We start from the raw sequence: 16,867 nt of genomic DNA, 5'->3' as shown, positions 1-16,867 counted from the left end.
CGGCTGCAGACCCTATATCATTTTTGGAACCATCTTTAAAGAAAATATTCGTCAATCCTTCCTGAATACATTCTGGATTGCTCCATTGCGTCAATCTGATATCAAGTTTATTCTAAGTGAAACTATGGGTATCAGGTCATCTTTAGGGCCAAAAGCAGTGGATACTGCTCAGATAGTATCTTAAAAAATTCTCTGTGTCCCAAAATTCCCACACTGTTCTGCATGTTTGCTTTTTTTGTTCTCTTTGCCTTTTTATTAGGAATAAATAACAAACATTGCAAGCGCATCATCCTCGTTTTTGCTAGCCATCGTTACGCTATCAGCACAAAATTACATTTGAGCCGCTCACCGTCTGTGGTAAACAACAGCAAGCATGTTGCCGAGCATATTCGTCGTCTGTGTCCTACTTAACGTTGCAAATCAGTTTTAAGGTTTAAAAACATAATTTAAGGGCAAAACAGAAATTCGTAAGTCGAGCTTAAAGAGCCAATGTCAACGTAAATGCTAGCATTGGTCTACACTTAAATACAGGCTATTGTACGCCAACTCCTGCATTCTTATTTCGCAGCGATCATACCCATGTGTTTGTATGCATTTCTTCTATACTCGTATCTACGAGTACCACATGTTTTGTATGTATACATATATGTACCCCAAAACCATTTCCACTGCAATTTGTCCATTTGGATGTGCAAATGTACGGTATATTATGGTCTTAAGTTAGGTATTCATTTACAAGTTTGTTCGTTAACAGCAATAGTATGAGAAAGCTTTGGCACAATCTCAATAACAGCAGCTTTTGTACGTATATGTATAGGTATTATTGCGCTTGTATGTGCATACATAGGTATATAGATAAAAACTTATTCGCGTGAGTACGTGCGAGTACACTGAACAAAATTACGAGAATTGGAATTTGTTGTTTATTTGTTTTGAGTAAAGAGAGTATAACAAAAATATATGTCTCGACAAGATTTTTTATCACACGTATGAATGTGTAAATCTATAAGAAATCAATGTTTTTTCGCCAAGACAATTATCACACATCGAAGAGGTTGGAGTGGCTGCCGCTGGAATTGACACCACACTTAATAAAAGCTATTTCTTAACTATCTGGGTAGGTAAGTCACGTAGCTGCCAAAATGACACACTTAGACCTGTCATAGGTCCATTGTGATATCACTGGACCTTTTTTCTTACACTATGGGATCCCTTTCAAACCATCCTGCGGCTTTTATAAAGGAGCTTAACTTGGTTAGTTTAAGATGCGTTACCAAGCATGTGAAGTCTTCTTCTAGCTAAACCTTCATACTCGCAAATGAGGTGTTTAATAGGTGTTTCCTCCTCCTCTTCTTCTGTATTGTAGCAGCTTCTACAATAATCATTTAATGGGCGTTAAAGAAACTCATGAGACCATTTAAATGCACATTTGTTACCTGGTTTAGGTCAGACAAAAATAGTGGTCTCACACAAAAATGATCCCTTACCAAACTGGTATCCTAACTCTAATGAGCATTTTTTTGGAAATTTGTTTGTCTTATTTATGATTTTCAATAACAATTAGCTAAAAATTAGATGCATTGGCGCCGTTCAAGCTCAATAGTAAGTGGAATCATAAACTCTACTCCCAGCAAAACATATTTTGATACGCAATTCATCGGGTTGTTTTTGTTGTCAGCAAACATTTATTTTTAATTAATGCTGCCGGAGTGACAGTCTTTGGTCTTAATAAAGGGTGTTTTTTTTAGAGGTTAGGTTTTCAAGATGAAATAAAACGTATATAATTTAATGTTACGGCCAAGAATTTGGCTTTATTATAAAGATAAGGGTTTGCCATTATGTTTTAAAAATGATTTCGGGCAAGTGGCCGCCGCGGCTGGCTCGAATAAATTCCAGCCGAGAGGCCCAATTTTCGACCACTTTTTGCAGCAATTGGGACCGTATGTCAGCAATAACGCGCCGAATATTCTCTTCCAAGACGTCAATCGTCTCGGGCTTATCTGCGTAGACAAGCGACTTCACATAGCCCCACAAGAAATAGTCCAGCGGTGTTATATCGCACGATCTTGGAGGCCACGCCACAGGTCCACGGCGCGAGATAATGCGCTCACCAAAAGTTTCCTTCAATAAATCGATTGTTGCGTTGGCTGTATGGCATGTAGCGCCGTCTTGTTGGAACCAAAGGTCGTCCACATCAACATCGTCAAATTCAGGCACGAAAAAGTCATTAATCATGGCTCTAGAGCGCTCTCCATTGACTGTAACATTATGGCCGGCTTCATTTTTAAAGAAATATGGACCAATGATTCCCCCTGTCCATAGAGCACACCAAACAGTGACTTTTTGAGGATGTAACGGCGTCTCAGCAATGGCTTGTGGATTATGTTCACTCCAAATGCGACAATTTTGCTTATTGACATACCCATTCAACCAAAAGTGAGCTTCATCGCTGAACAAAATTTTCTTGTGAAAATCGGGATCGGTGGCCATCTCGTTTGGGTAATAAATTTGCACGATTTGCAAACGTTGTTCAGGTGTAAGTCTATTCATTATGAAATGGCAAACCAAACTGAGCATAAATCAAGTGACGGCTGTCAAAAAGACCATCTACGAAAAAAGTAGTGCCAACTTGAAAACTTAACATCTAAAAAAACACCCTTTACAAACACGGGTTGCTCCGCTAATGTGGAAAAAATTATATTTAGCTATGAATGCCGCCTGGAAGCCATAATGAATATTGCAAATTGCAAACGATTGAAGAAAGGGAACGTTCTACCATCACTTGTAATTTTCTTAGAGTAAATGATAATTTGGTACTTCATTACCAAGGAAATGCCTGGGCCAGTACATTTTGTTCAGTGAACAACGTACTTAAACCGGTTCATGACCTGCGACGAATATACATTTTCTTAAGCACAGATTGCATTTTTACGCAAGCCAAAACAGACATTGATCGTCTCAACGAACTAAATTTGGAGCTGCAAAATGTGAATGCCCCTCTTAAAAGGAAGGTACAAAGCGATGAAATGATAGTGACATAGTTCTAAAAGAAAATTAAAAAAAGAAAATGCTAAATTCCATTGCAATTTCGGGACTGAACTTTATGTACCCGCGCGAATTTTTACAAAATTTACAGTTAATTTTTGGAATCAAACAAACTTGAAGTGTTAGACGATACATTAGATTTAACGTATAAAAGTGGGTTTGGCTTTCAAAAATATTTACAATGTTATCGAAATGCAAAGTTTGTTGGTTGCTATCAATAGTGATCTTAGTCATAAGTAGATTTTTCAAGAATGTTTGTCGTACAGCTGCTATTACTCCTTATCTGCATCAGTGATATCCATGTCTATGTATAGGATGATCAGATAGCAATGATAGTTTACTTTAATGATCCTCGTAATAGAGCGACGTTAAACGACTTTCTGTGGCTCCAGGTTTACAACATCGATATACATGAACTGTTGTATCATTCAACCGATGCCACGCACAAAATTGTGAAGGAGAAATTTGACGACAGAGCAACTCACGGCGACCATACATTAATTGACCGCTAAGATCGTGTATGTGTCTTAACGCCGCTCAATTATTTTCTTGGAGCTGTGTCTTCTCCTTAGACTACGCTAACAAGTCAATCAGAAGAATTTAGATGAGAAGCGAACATTTCAGAAGTTATATCTAGAATAACACAGGACACATCACACCGAGACATTAAAAATTGGAAAGACTGCTTGAACCGGAGAATTATGTGAATGTTGCTTCAGAATGCAGCCAAAATGAGCTTGATAGCTCCCACCGTTATTGTTTTATTTACATTTATTTTCCAATTGCTCTTATATAGTCACCCTTTAGTAAGCGATACCTGAAGTTATGTGTGATTATCGTCATATAAATAAAATACTGACTGCATGCTTCAATCAATCTCAACCAATCATACCACTTCATTAGTCTAATTAAAAATATGGCGATAATTACTACTTATCAAAATATTAAGACTGCAATAAATAAATGAATGATGAAAACGCTATTTTGGAAAAGTTTTAATAGCATTCTTAAAACAGTTTGATACGTAAGAAACAAATACCCCGTAAAGTTCAGAAAGTCTGCTGATAGCGTATTTGTTAACACTATAGGAGCTCTCAAGATTAGAAAGCAACAGAATCGATACAATTTTTGATTTGTGGATGTTTCTAGGCTGTGGCTATACCGATTCAAATATTTTAGGTGACGCTTTCCACCTTCATCTAAGATAGAACATTAGTGCGAATTCTTGATAAAGTTATTATATATTATGCCTAGTAAATTATGATACTGACGCTGCTATACTTAGAAAAAGTATGTGAGCTCGAAAATCCGATGGCCATCAGACTATCAGCTGTTCAGGGTAAATGCAATCTCCTGTAAACAAATTACTACACAAAATATAAAGGCAACCATCGCAAACTACGAAACTTGCAAAAACCCCTACGTATTAATTAGAAAGAGAAAGAAGATCATTAAACTTATCAGTAAACATTTAGGTACAAAACTTTCTTTGAATGACAATAAGTATGGTTTTCCGTTTGCGGATTCCACTCAGAACTTTAGATCTACTTTAACTTCGTTACGTGTTTTTTGTTGTAATTGGAGTATGAAGTGTATTTTTATAAATATTAGTTGTATTTTTATAATTTTGTATTAGGATGTATTTGAGAGGAAGGCGTAGAACTACGAATTAATAGTGGCTAGGGCGAGAAGAGTCAATATCGGGAAAGTAGAATAGTTAAGAGCAGCGCTGGCCACAACTCACACAATCACATATTTTAATTTTTCTAGACGATGAGAGCATGAAAAGAAGTAGCAACTCACGCCTCTGGGGCAAACAGTGTTGCCAAAGAATTTGAGTTGGAAATTATTTGGAAAATAAATTTTTTTGTCATGGAAGTAATGTGAAAGGTAGAGATCCTAATAGCGAATTACCCCTTGAAATTGAATTGAAATTAAACTGTATTAACCGTACAGTTTTGAAATAAGTTAAAAAGAATTTTTAAATATGTAAAAAATGTATTTAAAATAAATGTTTAGGGTAATTAAAGTCATCTTTTTTATTTATGCACAGAACCAGATAAATAAATAAAAACATATATGCATATCCTAATTATAATTAAATTTTTCAATACTAAGTTCATATAGTATATTTTTAGTAATTATTCGGAAGCCCGGAAAGTGTTCGTGTGTCAAACTGCTGTTGCGAGGATGCCGTAAAAGTAGCATACCCACTACTGAGCACGATTACGGCAGACTCAGGTTTAGAGTTATGTATGCAGTGGCTCACAGCTTATTTCATGCAGTTTCAGTTTATAAATTTAAATTATTTCAGAATGAAAAATTGTCGCAATTCAAAAGAAAGTTTAATGTAAACATTTAGTTAAATGATTTGCTAACATAATGAGTAGAGCAGAATTCGTGGAAATACAGGGTGGCTGATGAAAGCCGCTACCAAAAAAAAATTGAATAACTTTTTTTCTTTTTAAGTTATCTGTTCCATTTTTGTTTTAATTTGCAGATTGATCTTTAAAATTTATTAAAATGGATAACTGGGACACGCAAACAAGAATTTGGATAGTCCGCCGCTATCACGCACTGGAGTCCGTAGTTTTGGTACAGAGAGAGTACAGGCGGATGTTTGGCGGCGATCCCCCGAGCAGATGGACCATAATGAGACTGGTGAATAATTTTGCTGAGCAAGGAACAGTCGCAAGAAGGCCTTATCATCGAAACCCACCAGTTCGGACGGAGGAAACGATCGCTGCTGTAGCTGCAGCTATACAAAGCAATCCAAGGGTTTCAACAAGAAGCTTATCTGCTCAACTTGGTGTCAGCCGACAGTCTTTGCAAACAATAATGCACAAAGATTTAGACTTATTTCCCTACAAAATTCAAATGGTTAACAAACTGAATGCAGCAGACTTGCCGATTCGCTTGGAATTTTGCCAGAAGATCCTGCAAATGGTGGAAGAAGACCAAAACATGTTAAACTGCCTTTTCATGTCTGATGAGGCCCATTTCGATTTAAACGGCAATGTGAACAAACAAAATTGTCGAATATGGAGTACTTCTAACCCACAGATACTCCACGAGACGGAATTGCATCCTCTTCGCGTGACAGTGTGGTGTGCGGTTTCTTCACGCTGTATTGTCGGGCCTTATTTTTTTGAAGAAAATGGTCACACCGTTACGGTTACTGGAGACCGTTATTTGAAAATGCTGAAAGAATTTTTCTATACAGAACTACGCCGAAAGAGAATTTCTTTCAACTCTGTGTGGTTTCAACAAGATGGGGCAACGTCTCACATAGCCCAGACTGTTATGACAGAGTTGCGACGAAAATTTCCCAATAAACTGATTTCAAGAAACTCCGAATTTCGTTGGCCCCCCAGGTCGCCTGACCTTACTGCACCTGACTTTTTCTTGTGGGGTTTATGTAAACAAGAAGTTTATAAAACAAAGCCAACAAATTTGGATGAACTAAAACAGTCCATTCGGGCAACAATTGCGGCTATTCCAGTCGCAACTCTCAAAGCAGCAATGAACAACTTTTTACTAAGATGCCGCACTTGTGTCAACGAGACACAACGAGACCTTAAATTCAATTATTTTTAAAACTAGTTAAGCTACATTTAATAAAATTTAATGACCTTCAACTTGAAAAAAAAAAATAAATTCCATACACTAAAAAAAAAGTTATTTGAGTTTCTTAAGGGGTAACACCACTGTAGAAATTTCAAAAAAAAATTTTTTTTTTTATAAGCTTAAACAATTCTTTGAACCTTTTAAAATACAGAACAAAAAGTTTTATACGTTACCGAAGTTTATTTCATAAATATTTTAAGCTTTTAACCAAGCGTTAGTGACTGCTACCTAACGACTTCTCCAATCTTCCAAACTTTAAACGCGTTTTTCTCAAAACACGTTTTCTGAAATTGGCACGCAGCATAACTCAAACAATTTTAAATATTTTTAATCAGGTTTTCCACTACGTCTGTATAATAACCTTCTTAAGAGAAGAGCGTAGGGGATTTTCGATAGATTTATTTAAACGATTGATAAAATTATTTAAGTGCCGTTTTTTTAGACCAAAATTGAGTTTTTTCCTTCAAATGCTTGCTAATTCCACAAAAATAAATATTTTTTAAATCCCCTACGTGTTTCTCTAGCTATTTTTATCTAGATTAAGAAAAAAAATGTTTCTTTGTTCCAGATTAAAATTTGCTCCTTCAAGAGAAACCACATTACATAAATGTCTCCAATGCCGCCATTTTGTAAAATTTTTCGATCAAACTTTGTAGTTTTGTATTTTAGTATATAAGTAATAACTTCCCAAATCAGAGTGATTGTTTTCCCTTTCCTTCTATACAAAAAAATTCTTTAAAAATCGTGTTTATTTTACGCGTGTACAGTGGTGTTACCCCTTAATGTAGCAAAATTCATCAGCCACCCTGTATATCCCCACTTAGACTACGGGATAAAATACAACCACAATGCGGTATCTTTGCTCAAAACTTATTTCATGCAAGCACTTGTTTAGGTTATGCCGGCGGTTAGTCGCTTGGTTAACGGTATTTTTAATTTCTAGATTATGTAACTAGCACACAGTTATTGTTCTATGTAATTTTTAGTATGTTTGTGATCGCCAAGTGGACAATATAAAAATATATAAAAAAATTGGCCGAGGTACTACGATTGAACAGCGAGAACTGGTCATCAAGCATTTTCAAAGCGGAAAGTCGCAGCGAAAAATTGCGGAAATAGTTTGTTTGAGTAGTGCCCAAGTACAAACTATTATTGAACGTTTCGTGCATGAAAATCGGATGAGCGTTTAATTGTTTGAAAAATAAAAGAAACCCTAATGCTATCGGCTCCAAAACTGCAAAACGAACATCAGCAAGAAGTGAGCAAATCATGTTGCGTCGAAACAGTGCGACGAGTACTACGGGGAAAAGGACTTTAATGGTTGAGTAGCACGAAAGAAGCCATTTATAAATAAAAACAAAATCAATTGAGCCGAGTTACCTTCGCCAGAGATTTCTGGAAAACGGTAATATTTTCTGACGAGTCCAAATTCAACCTATTCGGCTCAGATGGAATGTCTTACGTGTGGAACTGTTCTGTGTTTTTGTTTTTTATATTTTTTATTTAAGGCTTAAAAAAATAAAAATAAAGTACCTTTTTTATACTGCAATCGCGTATAAATATTTCATGGCAGAAATACCCTCGAAGGTTTGCCATGCCCCGATTTGCACAGGAAAATATTTGGAAGTGAAACATTTTGTTCGTGGGAGAAGGACGGATTGGGAAGAGAGACGAAATTTTGACTCCCATAGTTGTTTCATTCACTTTTTCTTTTGTGAGAGAAAGTTCTGAGTTTTATGTAGGTTGTTTGTTCTGAAAGCTGCCTGGGAAATACAGGATGGTTTTTGCTAGTACATATGCAGGTATGATTTAACAAACTTATGGGTCATATTTACACTAAATTCTATTTTTCCTTCGTTTCCACATACTCAACTCAGATACTCTCCTTCAATAATTTATTGGTGCTACTTAGCTGTAATAAAGCCAATATTACTCTATGGTAATCTAGTGTGGTGGACTGCATTAAGAAAAACGGCACTCAAAACACTTATGGAAAGTATTCAACGACTTGGTGCTCTCTGCACTACAGGGGAAATTAAAACTACTCTTACGGCAGCATTTGAACGAATACTCAACCTATCACCGATTGAAATTGCGGCAGAAGGTCTACCAGCTAGATCTGCCGCAAGACTTAATGCATCGGGCGAATTTACTTGTAAAATATTCGAACATAGTTCAATAGGTATGAGTTATCGGACCAATATGGGCTATATGACTCCAAAATACAATTGGGTGAAGAGATTCCGAACAACAATAGGAGAAGAGGAGTGGAAAAGAGGTATGAAACCTAGCTCCAATACGCTTAATATATTTACTGACGGCTCGAAAATGATGGACGGAGTAGGTGCAGGAATTTATTGCGCACAGATGGCCATCAGGCGGCCAATTAAGCTCCCTGACCACTGCAGTATTTTTCAAGCAGAAGTCTTTGCGGTAGGAAAGGCTGCAAAACTAGCGCTAGCAAAGACAGCGAGCAATTCCAACATAAATAAAATATATATGTTGACAATCAAGCGGCAATGAAGTCAATAAACTCATTTGAAATTTCATCTAAAAATGTTCTTAGGACCAGGGAAGCCATAGAGAGACTAGCCGCAGACAGATGGTTACACATCTATTGGGTGCATGGACATAAGAACATTGCAGGACACGAAATTGTAGATGAGATTGCCAAAAGCGCTTTTTACATACAATTCGAACAAGAAAACAACATACTGAAACCTTTGAATACGATATACAATGGCATCGGTGCGGACATGAAATCACGAATAGCCAGGAGGTGGAACAAAATAGCCACTTGCAAAACCGCGGAAGTCATGAGCACCCAGAATGCAGATAAATATGCCAAATGATGAGAATTGCAGTCAATGATAGCTGCAGATTTTGCAATGAACTAGAATAGAGAGAAGCTCTTGAACACCTTCTATGTTCTTGCCATGCATTAGCTAGAACCCTAATGAAATGCTTCGCAGCTCTAAAATATGAGAGGTTAGAATGTCTCTCCCTCTGGCACCACTAATGATCAATAGGTCTATATAATGGTTTTCAGCCTTAACCTTCCAGATACTCAAGTTAATTTTAAGTTAAGTATTTAAATATGAAGTATTTTTAGTTTAATTTTTTGTATTCAAGTTTCAAAAATTTATACATATATATATTTAAATAAAAATAAAAAAAAATATTTATTATTTAACCAATCCAACTGTCTTCAAGAAGTAAACGTCAAAAGCATCGAATGTTCTCAAAAAGAATTTTGACCGTGTGACCGCGAATGAATCCTCAAAATAGAATTTGCAGTGTCTCCCTTCCAGATGTCTCTGTGTGTAAATCGGCACCATTCCTGCCGAAAAGCGACTGCTATTAGAAAAAAACTGTTTCCATCATTTTAATGTTTCATGCACGGAGATTCGAGCTTACGAACTTCCGAATGGTAGTCAATACATTCGGCTACGGCTCCCACCGATATAGCTAAACTTAAATTCTTTGAGTGTTAAACAAAATTAGTTCATTGTCATTCACTCGGTATTGATTAAACTGAATTTTGATTTTGCTTTTATTCAGACGTTTTATTCAGACTGTTGGTTTAAGAGCTATTTATGAGCTGTGGAAACTTTTCTGGTTTCATATAATTGAATAATTTATTTTTGATTCTTTTTGAAATCAACCACTAATACACATACGTATGTACATATATGTTAAATAACAATACTGGCGCTATGAAAGAGTTTACACTCCTCCTCAATCCCTACAGCGCTCCTTGCGAATCTTCCTTTGTTGGAAACATTATTGATGGTCTTCTTCTGCCAGCTACTTCAGGATGAGTGCCGCTTTCTGAGGTAATACGGTTTGGACTGCGCCAAGCATCTTTCGATGAAACCAAAAACAACTTTAATCAGAACAAATACTGAAAGAGAAGGCTTCACCGCAGCCAGCTGGTTATAGCGGGTTTTAGTCTTATGTCTCTTTCTTCTGTAGCAACCTACATACCTAATATATACACCTATATATATATAAATATGTATGAGTTTTTGGGAAATCCAAATATTCTAGAAACTACGACATGCTTTTTGTTTGGCAAAGGCTCTGGAGAAATAAAGGGTCTTTCAAAAGACGTGCCTAGAATTTGTTTTAAAATAAAATATGCAAAAATTTAGATTCTTTTAGGATTCACTATTTTTATTCAAATTGCGCGTCTCAATAATTTTATGTAAAAAATGGCATCATTTAAATGCCCATCGACATTTAAGATCAAATCCGCCAAATAGTTGGTTCATGAATGCTTAATTGTGGGCAACAGTTTGTTCATCAGCAACACTTTGCGCAACAGCAAAGATATTTCCAACACAACATCCAGTTTTCGGTCTGCCAGTTCATCTTCTATCTTTCTCTTCGAAAAAAAAACAGTTTTTGGAAATTTCCCCCCAACCTTTGAATTCTCGTCTAACTGGGATGATCATTTCCACCAATGAAATCACGAATTTTACAATATGTTGCTCTTAAAGATCGACCATTTTCATAATAAGTTTCAGTTAAAAATTACATAAGAATGGTAGCTTGATCAGTTTCCTGCTGGGTATGCACAGCTATGTACCTGCATATATGTATCAATACGAATAATATGTTAACCTACTTCAATGAAATAATTTAAGCTCATTACTAATGTTTACATTGACGCACGCTTACTCACTCATTAACAGAGTATTGCGATTACAAGCCAATTTTTGAATAGCTTTAAAATTATGTCTTATTTAAGTGTATGGGACTTCAGAAAAAATGCGAATAAAAAATAACAAATACATATACATACATGAGTACACCAAAGCGAAATTAGAAGTTGCCTGGGAACTCGAGCCTCGCAAACTAAATTTTATTATTGTAAAACTTTCGATTTTCTTTTATTAACTGAAGGCTAAATGCGGATAAATGGGGTTTGATGCGGATATATGGGGTTTAGAGTAAGTGCTCGATGGAACATGCACGCTATCTTACATTCTGTCAAAAAAATATCCGAATTTGTTCATTTAAAAAGCATGCGTTACACATCCGACTAACATTTTTGTGCCGGAATGTTTGTACAATTGTCCTCTATGGTGTCGCAGAGTTTGAGCGTGATCTGTCAATTACCTTGTTTTTGGCATTTAATTATATCAGTCAGCCATAGGCGTGCTCTGCGATTTTCACTATGGATAAAAAGAAAAAAAGAAAAAGAAGAACAAAGAATTTGTCTTAAATTTTGTGTTCTGAACGGGATTTCGTGCGCCAAATTGTTGAAAATGTTGCTGAAAGCCTATGGCGAGAGCGCTTCATCAAAAACACGGGTCTACGAGTGGCACAAGCCTTTGTAGAGGGCCGAGAACTCGTGGAAGATTTGTCCCGATCTGGTTCCCCATCAACATCTTCAACAGATGAAAACGCCGACAAAGTCAAGAAAATGGTACTCGAAAACCATCACTTATGTTTGAGGGAGGTAGTTCGTGACCTTAGCGTGTCTCACGAATCAATTCACAACATTTTACACCATTAATTGGGCATGAGACGCGTGGCTGCGCGACTCGTTGAAAGAGAGTTTAAATTCTTTCAAAAAATTCATCAGAAGAAGGTGGCTGAAGACATGCTTGAGCAAGTGAATTCGAACCCAACGTTTATCCAGCAAACCAATCAACAGGCGGCTGAATGGCACTATCCACATGAGTCGAAACCCCAAACACCATGGTTCTACGGTGAATAAAAAATATTATTTGGAAGCTATGCGACGTTTGGGAGAAAAAGTGCGTAGGAAACGGCCCAATTTGTGGAAAGAAATCTCAAGGATGATAACGCACGGTCTCACAGAGCGCATAATGTGAACAATTTTTTGACCAAAAACTCGAAAAGTATCATCAAACATACCGGATATAGACCTTTCCCAAAACTTAAATTTCCACTCCGCGGCTGCCACTTTGAGTCGATAGGGGCCATTAAGGAGAATTCGCTGAGGGAGCTGAAGAAGATCTCTTAAAACGCGTATAAAATAGGCTTTCATGACTGGACTGGTCATTGGACTACATCATATGTATGTGTATTGCTTCGAATGGAGCCTATTTGGAAGGCGACAAAAGAAATTTCGATGATTAAACAATTATTTTGCGTTTTATTGAACAATTCCGGGTACTTTTTTGACAGAATGTACGAACCAACTGGGCCACCAAACAATTCAACGCTGAAGCGAAAGAGATTTATGCGAGACCTTCAATGTCAGAGCCAGATCCCTCAATTCAAATGGGGAATATACACTTATGGTCATTGAAATAGGTACGCTGCCTTTATCTATCGATTTAATTGCACCGCCCGGAAAAATTTAAAGCTATTATTGAAATATCGTTTTTTTACAAATGGCTTTACTGCTTCGTTGTATATTTAAAATACCACTTATCTTAAGTTGTGGTATTAATTGCACACATTCAGTTATTTTCATGAAGTGTAATTTTGCGTAGCCACAAAAATAGATGCTTTGCAGATAATTCTCGCATTTTAACAAATTAAGTGAAAAATATTGAATGTAAAGTAAGTAGCAAAAGCACTATCTACATTTAAAAATCAATAATTAACTTTAATTTTTTTCAAAGATTACACAGTTGAGGAGTGAAGGCCCGTTGGAAGTTTAAAAATTTTGTAGTAAATGCCCTTGAGCCCACAAAACATCACAAATCCCACAAAGAAAACAACTTGCACTACTGATAATTTATTGTGATTCTTGTCAAGAGACGCCCTTTTAAGACATCAAAGACCTTTGCAGCTGAAATTACTAATGTATTGTACCATCAGCGCGAACTATACGTCTTCGTTTATACAACATAGATCTAGCAGGCAGAATAGCTCATGAAATTCCTATAATGAAACAAACAAATTTGAGGAAGAGGAAAAATTTTGCACAAGAGCACAAGTCATGATGTGGACCAGAGGGCAAAAGTGGTATAACATACTTTGGACCAGTTACACAAAAATTAATTTATTAGGAAATAATGCTAATGTTCAGACCTAAAGGACAAGAGTTCTCACCGTGGTGCACAACAAAAAAACAGTCAAATACGGTGGCGGCAACATGAAGATTTTGGGATGCTTCTATTGAGCTCATAACCAATAAAATTAACAAATTTATTTACAAGGACATACTCCAAAAAGTTATGATACCATTTGTTGAAGAGAATATGCGACTTCGGGCGCTTTCTATGGAAGATAATGACCCGAAACACTCATAAATGTTAGTACGTAAATGAGTTTTACATAAGAATTTCAAAGTTATGGATTGGTCAAGCCAGTCACCCAACCTAAACTCTATTGAAAACCTTTGGGAAGATTTAAAGAAGCGATTGGCGTAAGGAAACATTCAAAAATAAGAAGGATTTATGCCAAAAATTCAAAAAACTATGGTATTTCACATCCGCAGAAACCTGCCATAGCATTATCAATTCCATGCCAAATCGAATACAGAAAGTCATTGACAAACATGGTGGACACGTTGCTTATTGATTAAACTTCGATAACTTAAACAGCATTTTTAATAAAATCACTAGGCTATTTTTATATCATATGTATTCCTATATGGAAATATCAAGACACTTTCTATTCCGGCGGATCCAAAACCAGAGATGATACCGGATCTGGATGGTACTTAGATGAAGACACTAAGTACTCCTATGCCACAGGATAGATGGCCACGGTATTCCTTACCGAAGTCTATGCCATTTTAATGTGGCTTACTGGCTAATTGAGAAAAAGTGCCAGGGTAACAGTATTGGTATTTGTAGTGATAGTCAAGCTGCACTGAAAGTCCTTGCTAACCCACGCTACTCTTCGAAGTTACTCGCTGAATGTAAGACAAAACTAAACAGTGTTGCAAAACACAAAAAAGTTAGTCTTATTTGGGTGCCTGGACAGCTGATAAACTGGCTAATGAAGGCTCTGCAAGTATGCCACTAGGCCCTGACCCATATCTAGGTGTCAATTCCGCATCGATTCAACTATGTATTGACGACTTCATGAGGTCTACCCATAGAGGATGTTGATCTGGGTTGAACTCGTGCAGAGTAGCCAAGTGATTTGTGAAAGAACCAAACAGGAAAATACCGACCTGTGTCCTTAAACTCAGCAGAAAGGACCTGAGAGTACTGGTGGGTGTAATCATAGGGCACAACGCCTATGGTCAGCTTATGACTGTAATGGGGGTCGTCGACACCCCGATATGCCTATCCTGTCTTGAGGATGACGAAACTGCAGAGCATTTTCTCTGTAGCTGTCCGACGTCTTCAAGAATCAGACTTAGGATATTGGGTTGCGATATACTGAGTATGGATAAAGTTCATACTCTTCCTCTTCCGCATCTCTTAAGATTTATCAATGAATGCTAGAGATTTGTGGAAGAGTGACCCCAAACTAATTTTTCCGTCTAATCTAATCTAATCTAACCTTATCTATTCCTATATGGTACCTATTTTCAGTCAGCAATTCAAGTTTTAAAAGGTCCTTGAATTATTATTTATATGTGTTATATTAATCTACGAAATAAAAACCTCATACAATTGAATATCTGTTATTATTAGTTTAAAAAACTTGCATTTTCCTTATGAACATGTGGGCTACCTATTTTAATGCCCATATGTGTATATAGGTATTGTTACCTGAGGATTATTATAATGTGTATTCACGCGTGTATTGCATTATTTTTCCCCTTTTTTTTTTTGCTTTTTGAAAATCTCACTTGCACTCACCTTTTTTGTATTGAAGCCGAGGAACGATAACTTTCGCACGTTGTCACGTGGTCCGCTTGGTCCGCTGAAACTCATCTTGTCTCCAAATAACGGACAGCCACTTTTACGAGTAATTTAAAATAACAGTTAACAGCAACAAAAACAATAGACTAAACAAACTAACAAAAACGCGATTTTTTCAAATTTTTCTTATTCTTATTTTATATCTTCCTTTTTGTATTTGGTTTCTTGAATTTATGGTGCTACAACAAACTTCCAGAATTCGTCTTTGAACAATCTCGGCATTCGGGCTCTTATATTTGATTTAACAAGCACAACTGCAAAGAAATATAAAAAAGGTTATAAGAAATTAGATATTTTCAGGTGAGGGAAACATTTAATTGCATATTTGGAGCAATTCATTGAAATAGAAATACATTTTTTATCAATAAGTCTCCATAATAGTTAAAATTTATTTACATATGCCGTTATTTTTTAACATAAGCCACAAGGCTTAATAAATTTATCGAAAGATGTTTCGCCGCACCACGCTAGCGTGCGCTAACAAATTTGATGAGCTATCAATCTCAAATAAGTAAACCGCAGCTCTCACACTAGCTCAGATAACACTCACTCAATCTTCGACCCACCCATCTAACGCATGTGATTTCCATTACTCGCTGCCTGCATAAATTTTGTGCCATTCATCTACACGATTGAGAGAATACAGAAGATTGCGTATGTAGTGGTGTTACAAGAATGATATATTTCAAGATTAAGCCATCCGTGAGAATACTTACATATGTCTATGACGTAACGAATGGGCAACCAAGAGAGAGAATGCCGATAAATGCACTCGTTAATGACTTGCTTAATTAATAACAAAATCAGATCAAATGCAAAATTATTATGTCAACTCAATAGCTGATGCTGGCAAGTTTACTGAGAGCTGGTTCGCTGATATCATCACCTTTTGTATTCTCTCCAACATTGTTGTACCGCTACTCGGTTCTATAGTGAATATTTGTCAAAGGAAGCTGCACTGAGAATTGTAGAGTTTTGTTTATATTTTGGTTCACAAAAAAAATCTTTTCCCCTCTTTATTTACACTAAACTAACCCAACTTATCTATTAAGACTATCTTCTTAGTTCTCTCGCATGACTCATCTACAATTACGTCCCCGCACTTTCCCATTTCAATCTGTGTAATCTCCAGCAACCTTTATTAATCTAGGTATGGAATAAAATTGCTCAGTGGGGAGCGACAGATTTAATCAGGCTGGCATAAGTACAAAAAGCATTACGTTAGAGCTTATTTCGCCCTTAATGAATCGAATTAAAATTGTGTGATACATTCAGGACATCCCGACATCACTTCTTCAGTGAATGGCACAGAGCGCCTAGGCCAGATTCCAAGAGGGTATCAAACGTAACTGTCAACATTTAGAGGAAATATTTAAAAATTTAAT

General features: G+C 36.5%; 1 protein-coding gene across 3 annotated transcripts in view; it reads right to left on the bottom strand.

Annotated features, from left to right (window-relative positions):
- The window catches only part of LOC128862121 (anion exchange protein 3), a 203,188-nt gene that overhangs the window by 92,660 nt on the left and 93,661 nt on the right, over nt 1-16,867 (bottom strand). For all 3 annotated transcript variants that reach the window (XM_054100573.1, XM_054100570.1, XM_054100571.1), the window contains exon 2: nt 15,420-15,736. In XM_054100573.1, the coding sequence (XP_053956548.1) occupies nt 15,420-15,494 (75 nt within the window). In that variant the 5' untranslated portion in view covers nt 15,495-15,736. The remainder of the gene's footprint in view (nt 1-15,419; nt 15,737-16,867) is intronic.

The sequence above is a fragment of the Anastrepha ludens genome, chromosome 4 (assembly GCF_028408465.1).
Source record: "Anastrepha ludens isolate Willacy chromosome 4, idAnaLude1.1, whole genome shotgun sequence".
In the NCBI taxonomy this organism is placed as follows: Eukaryota; Metazoa; Arthropoda; class Insecta; order Diptera; family Tephritidae; genus Anastrepha; species Anastrepha ludens.
The sequence above is the reverse complement of the archived record's forward strand: the minus strand, read 5'-3'. Positions and strand labels throughout refer to the sequence as shown.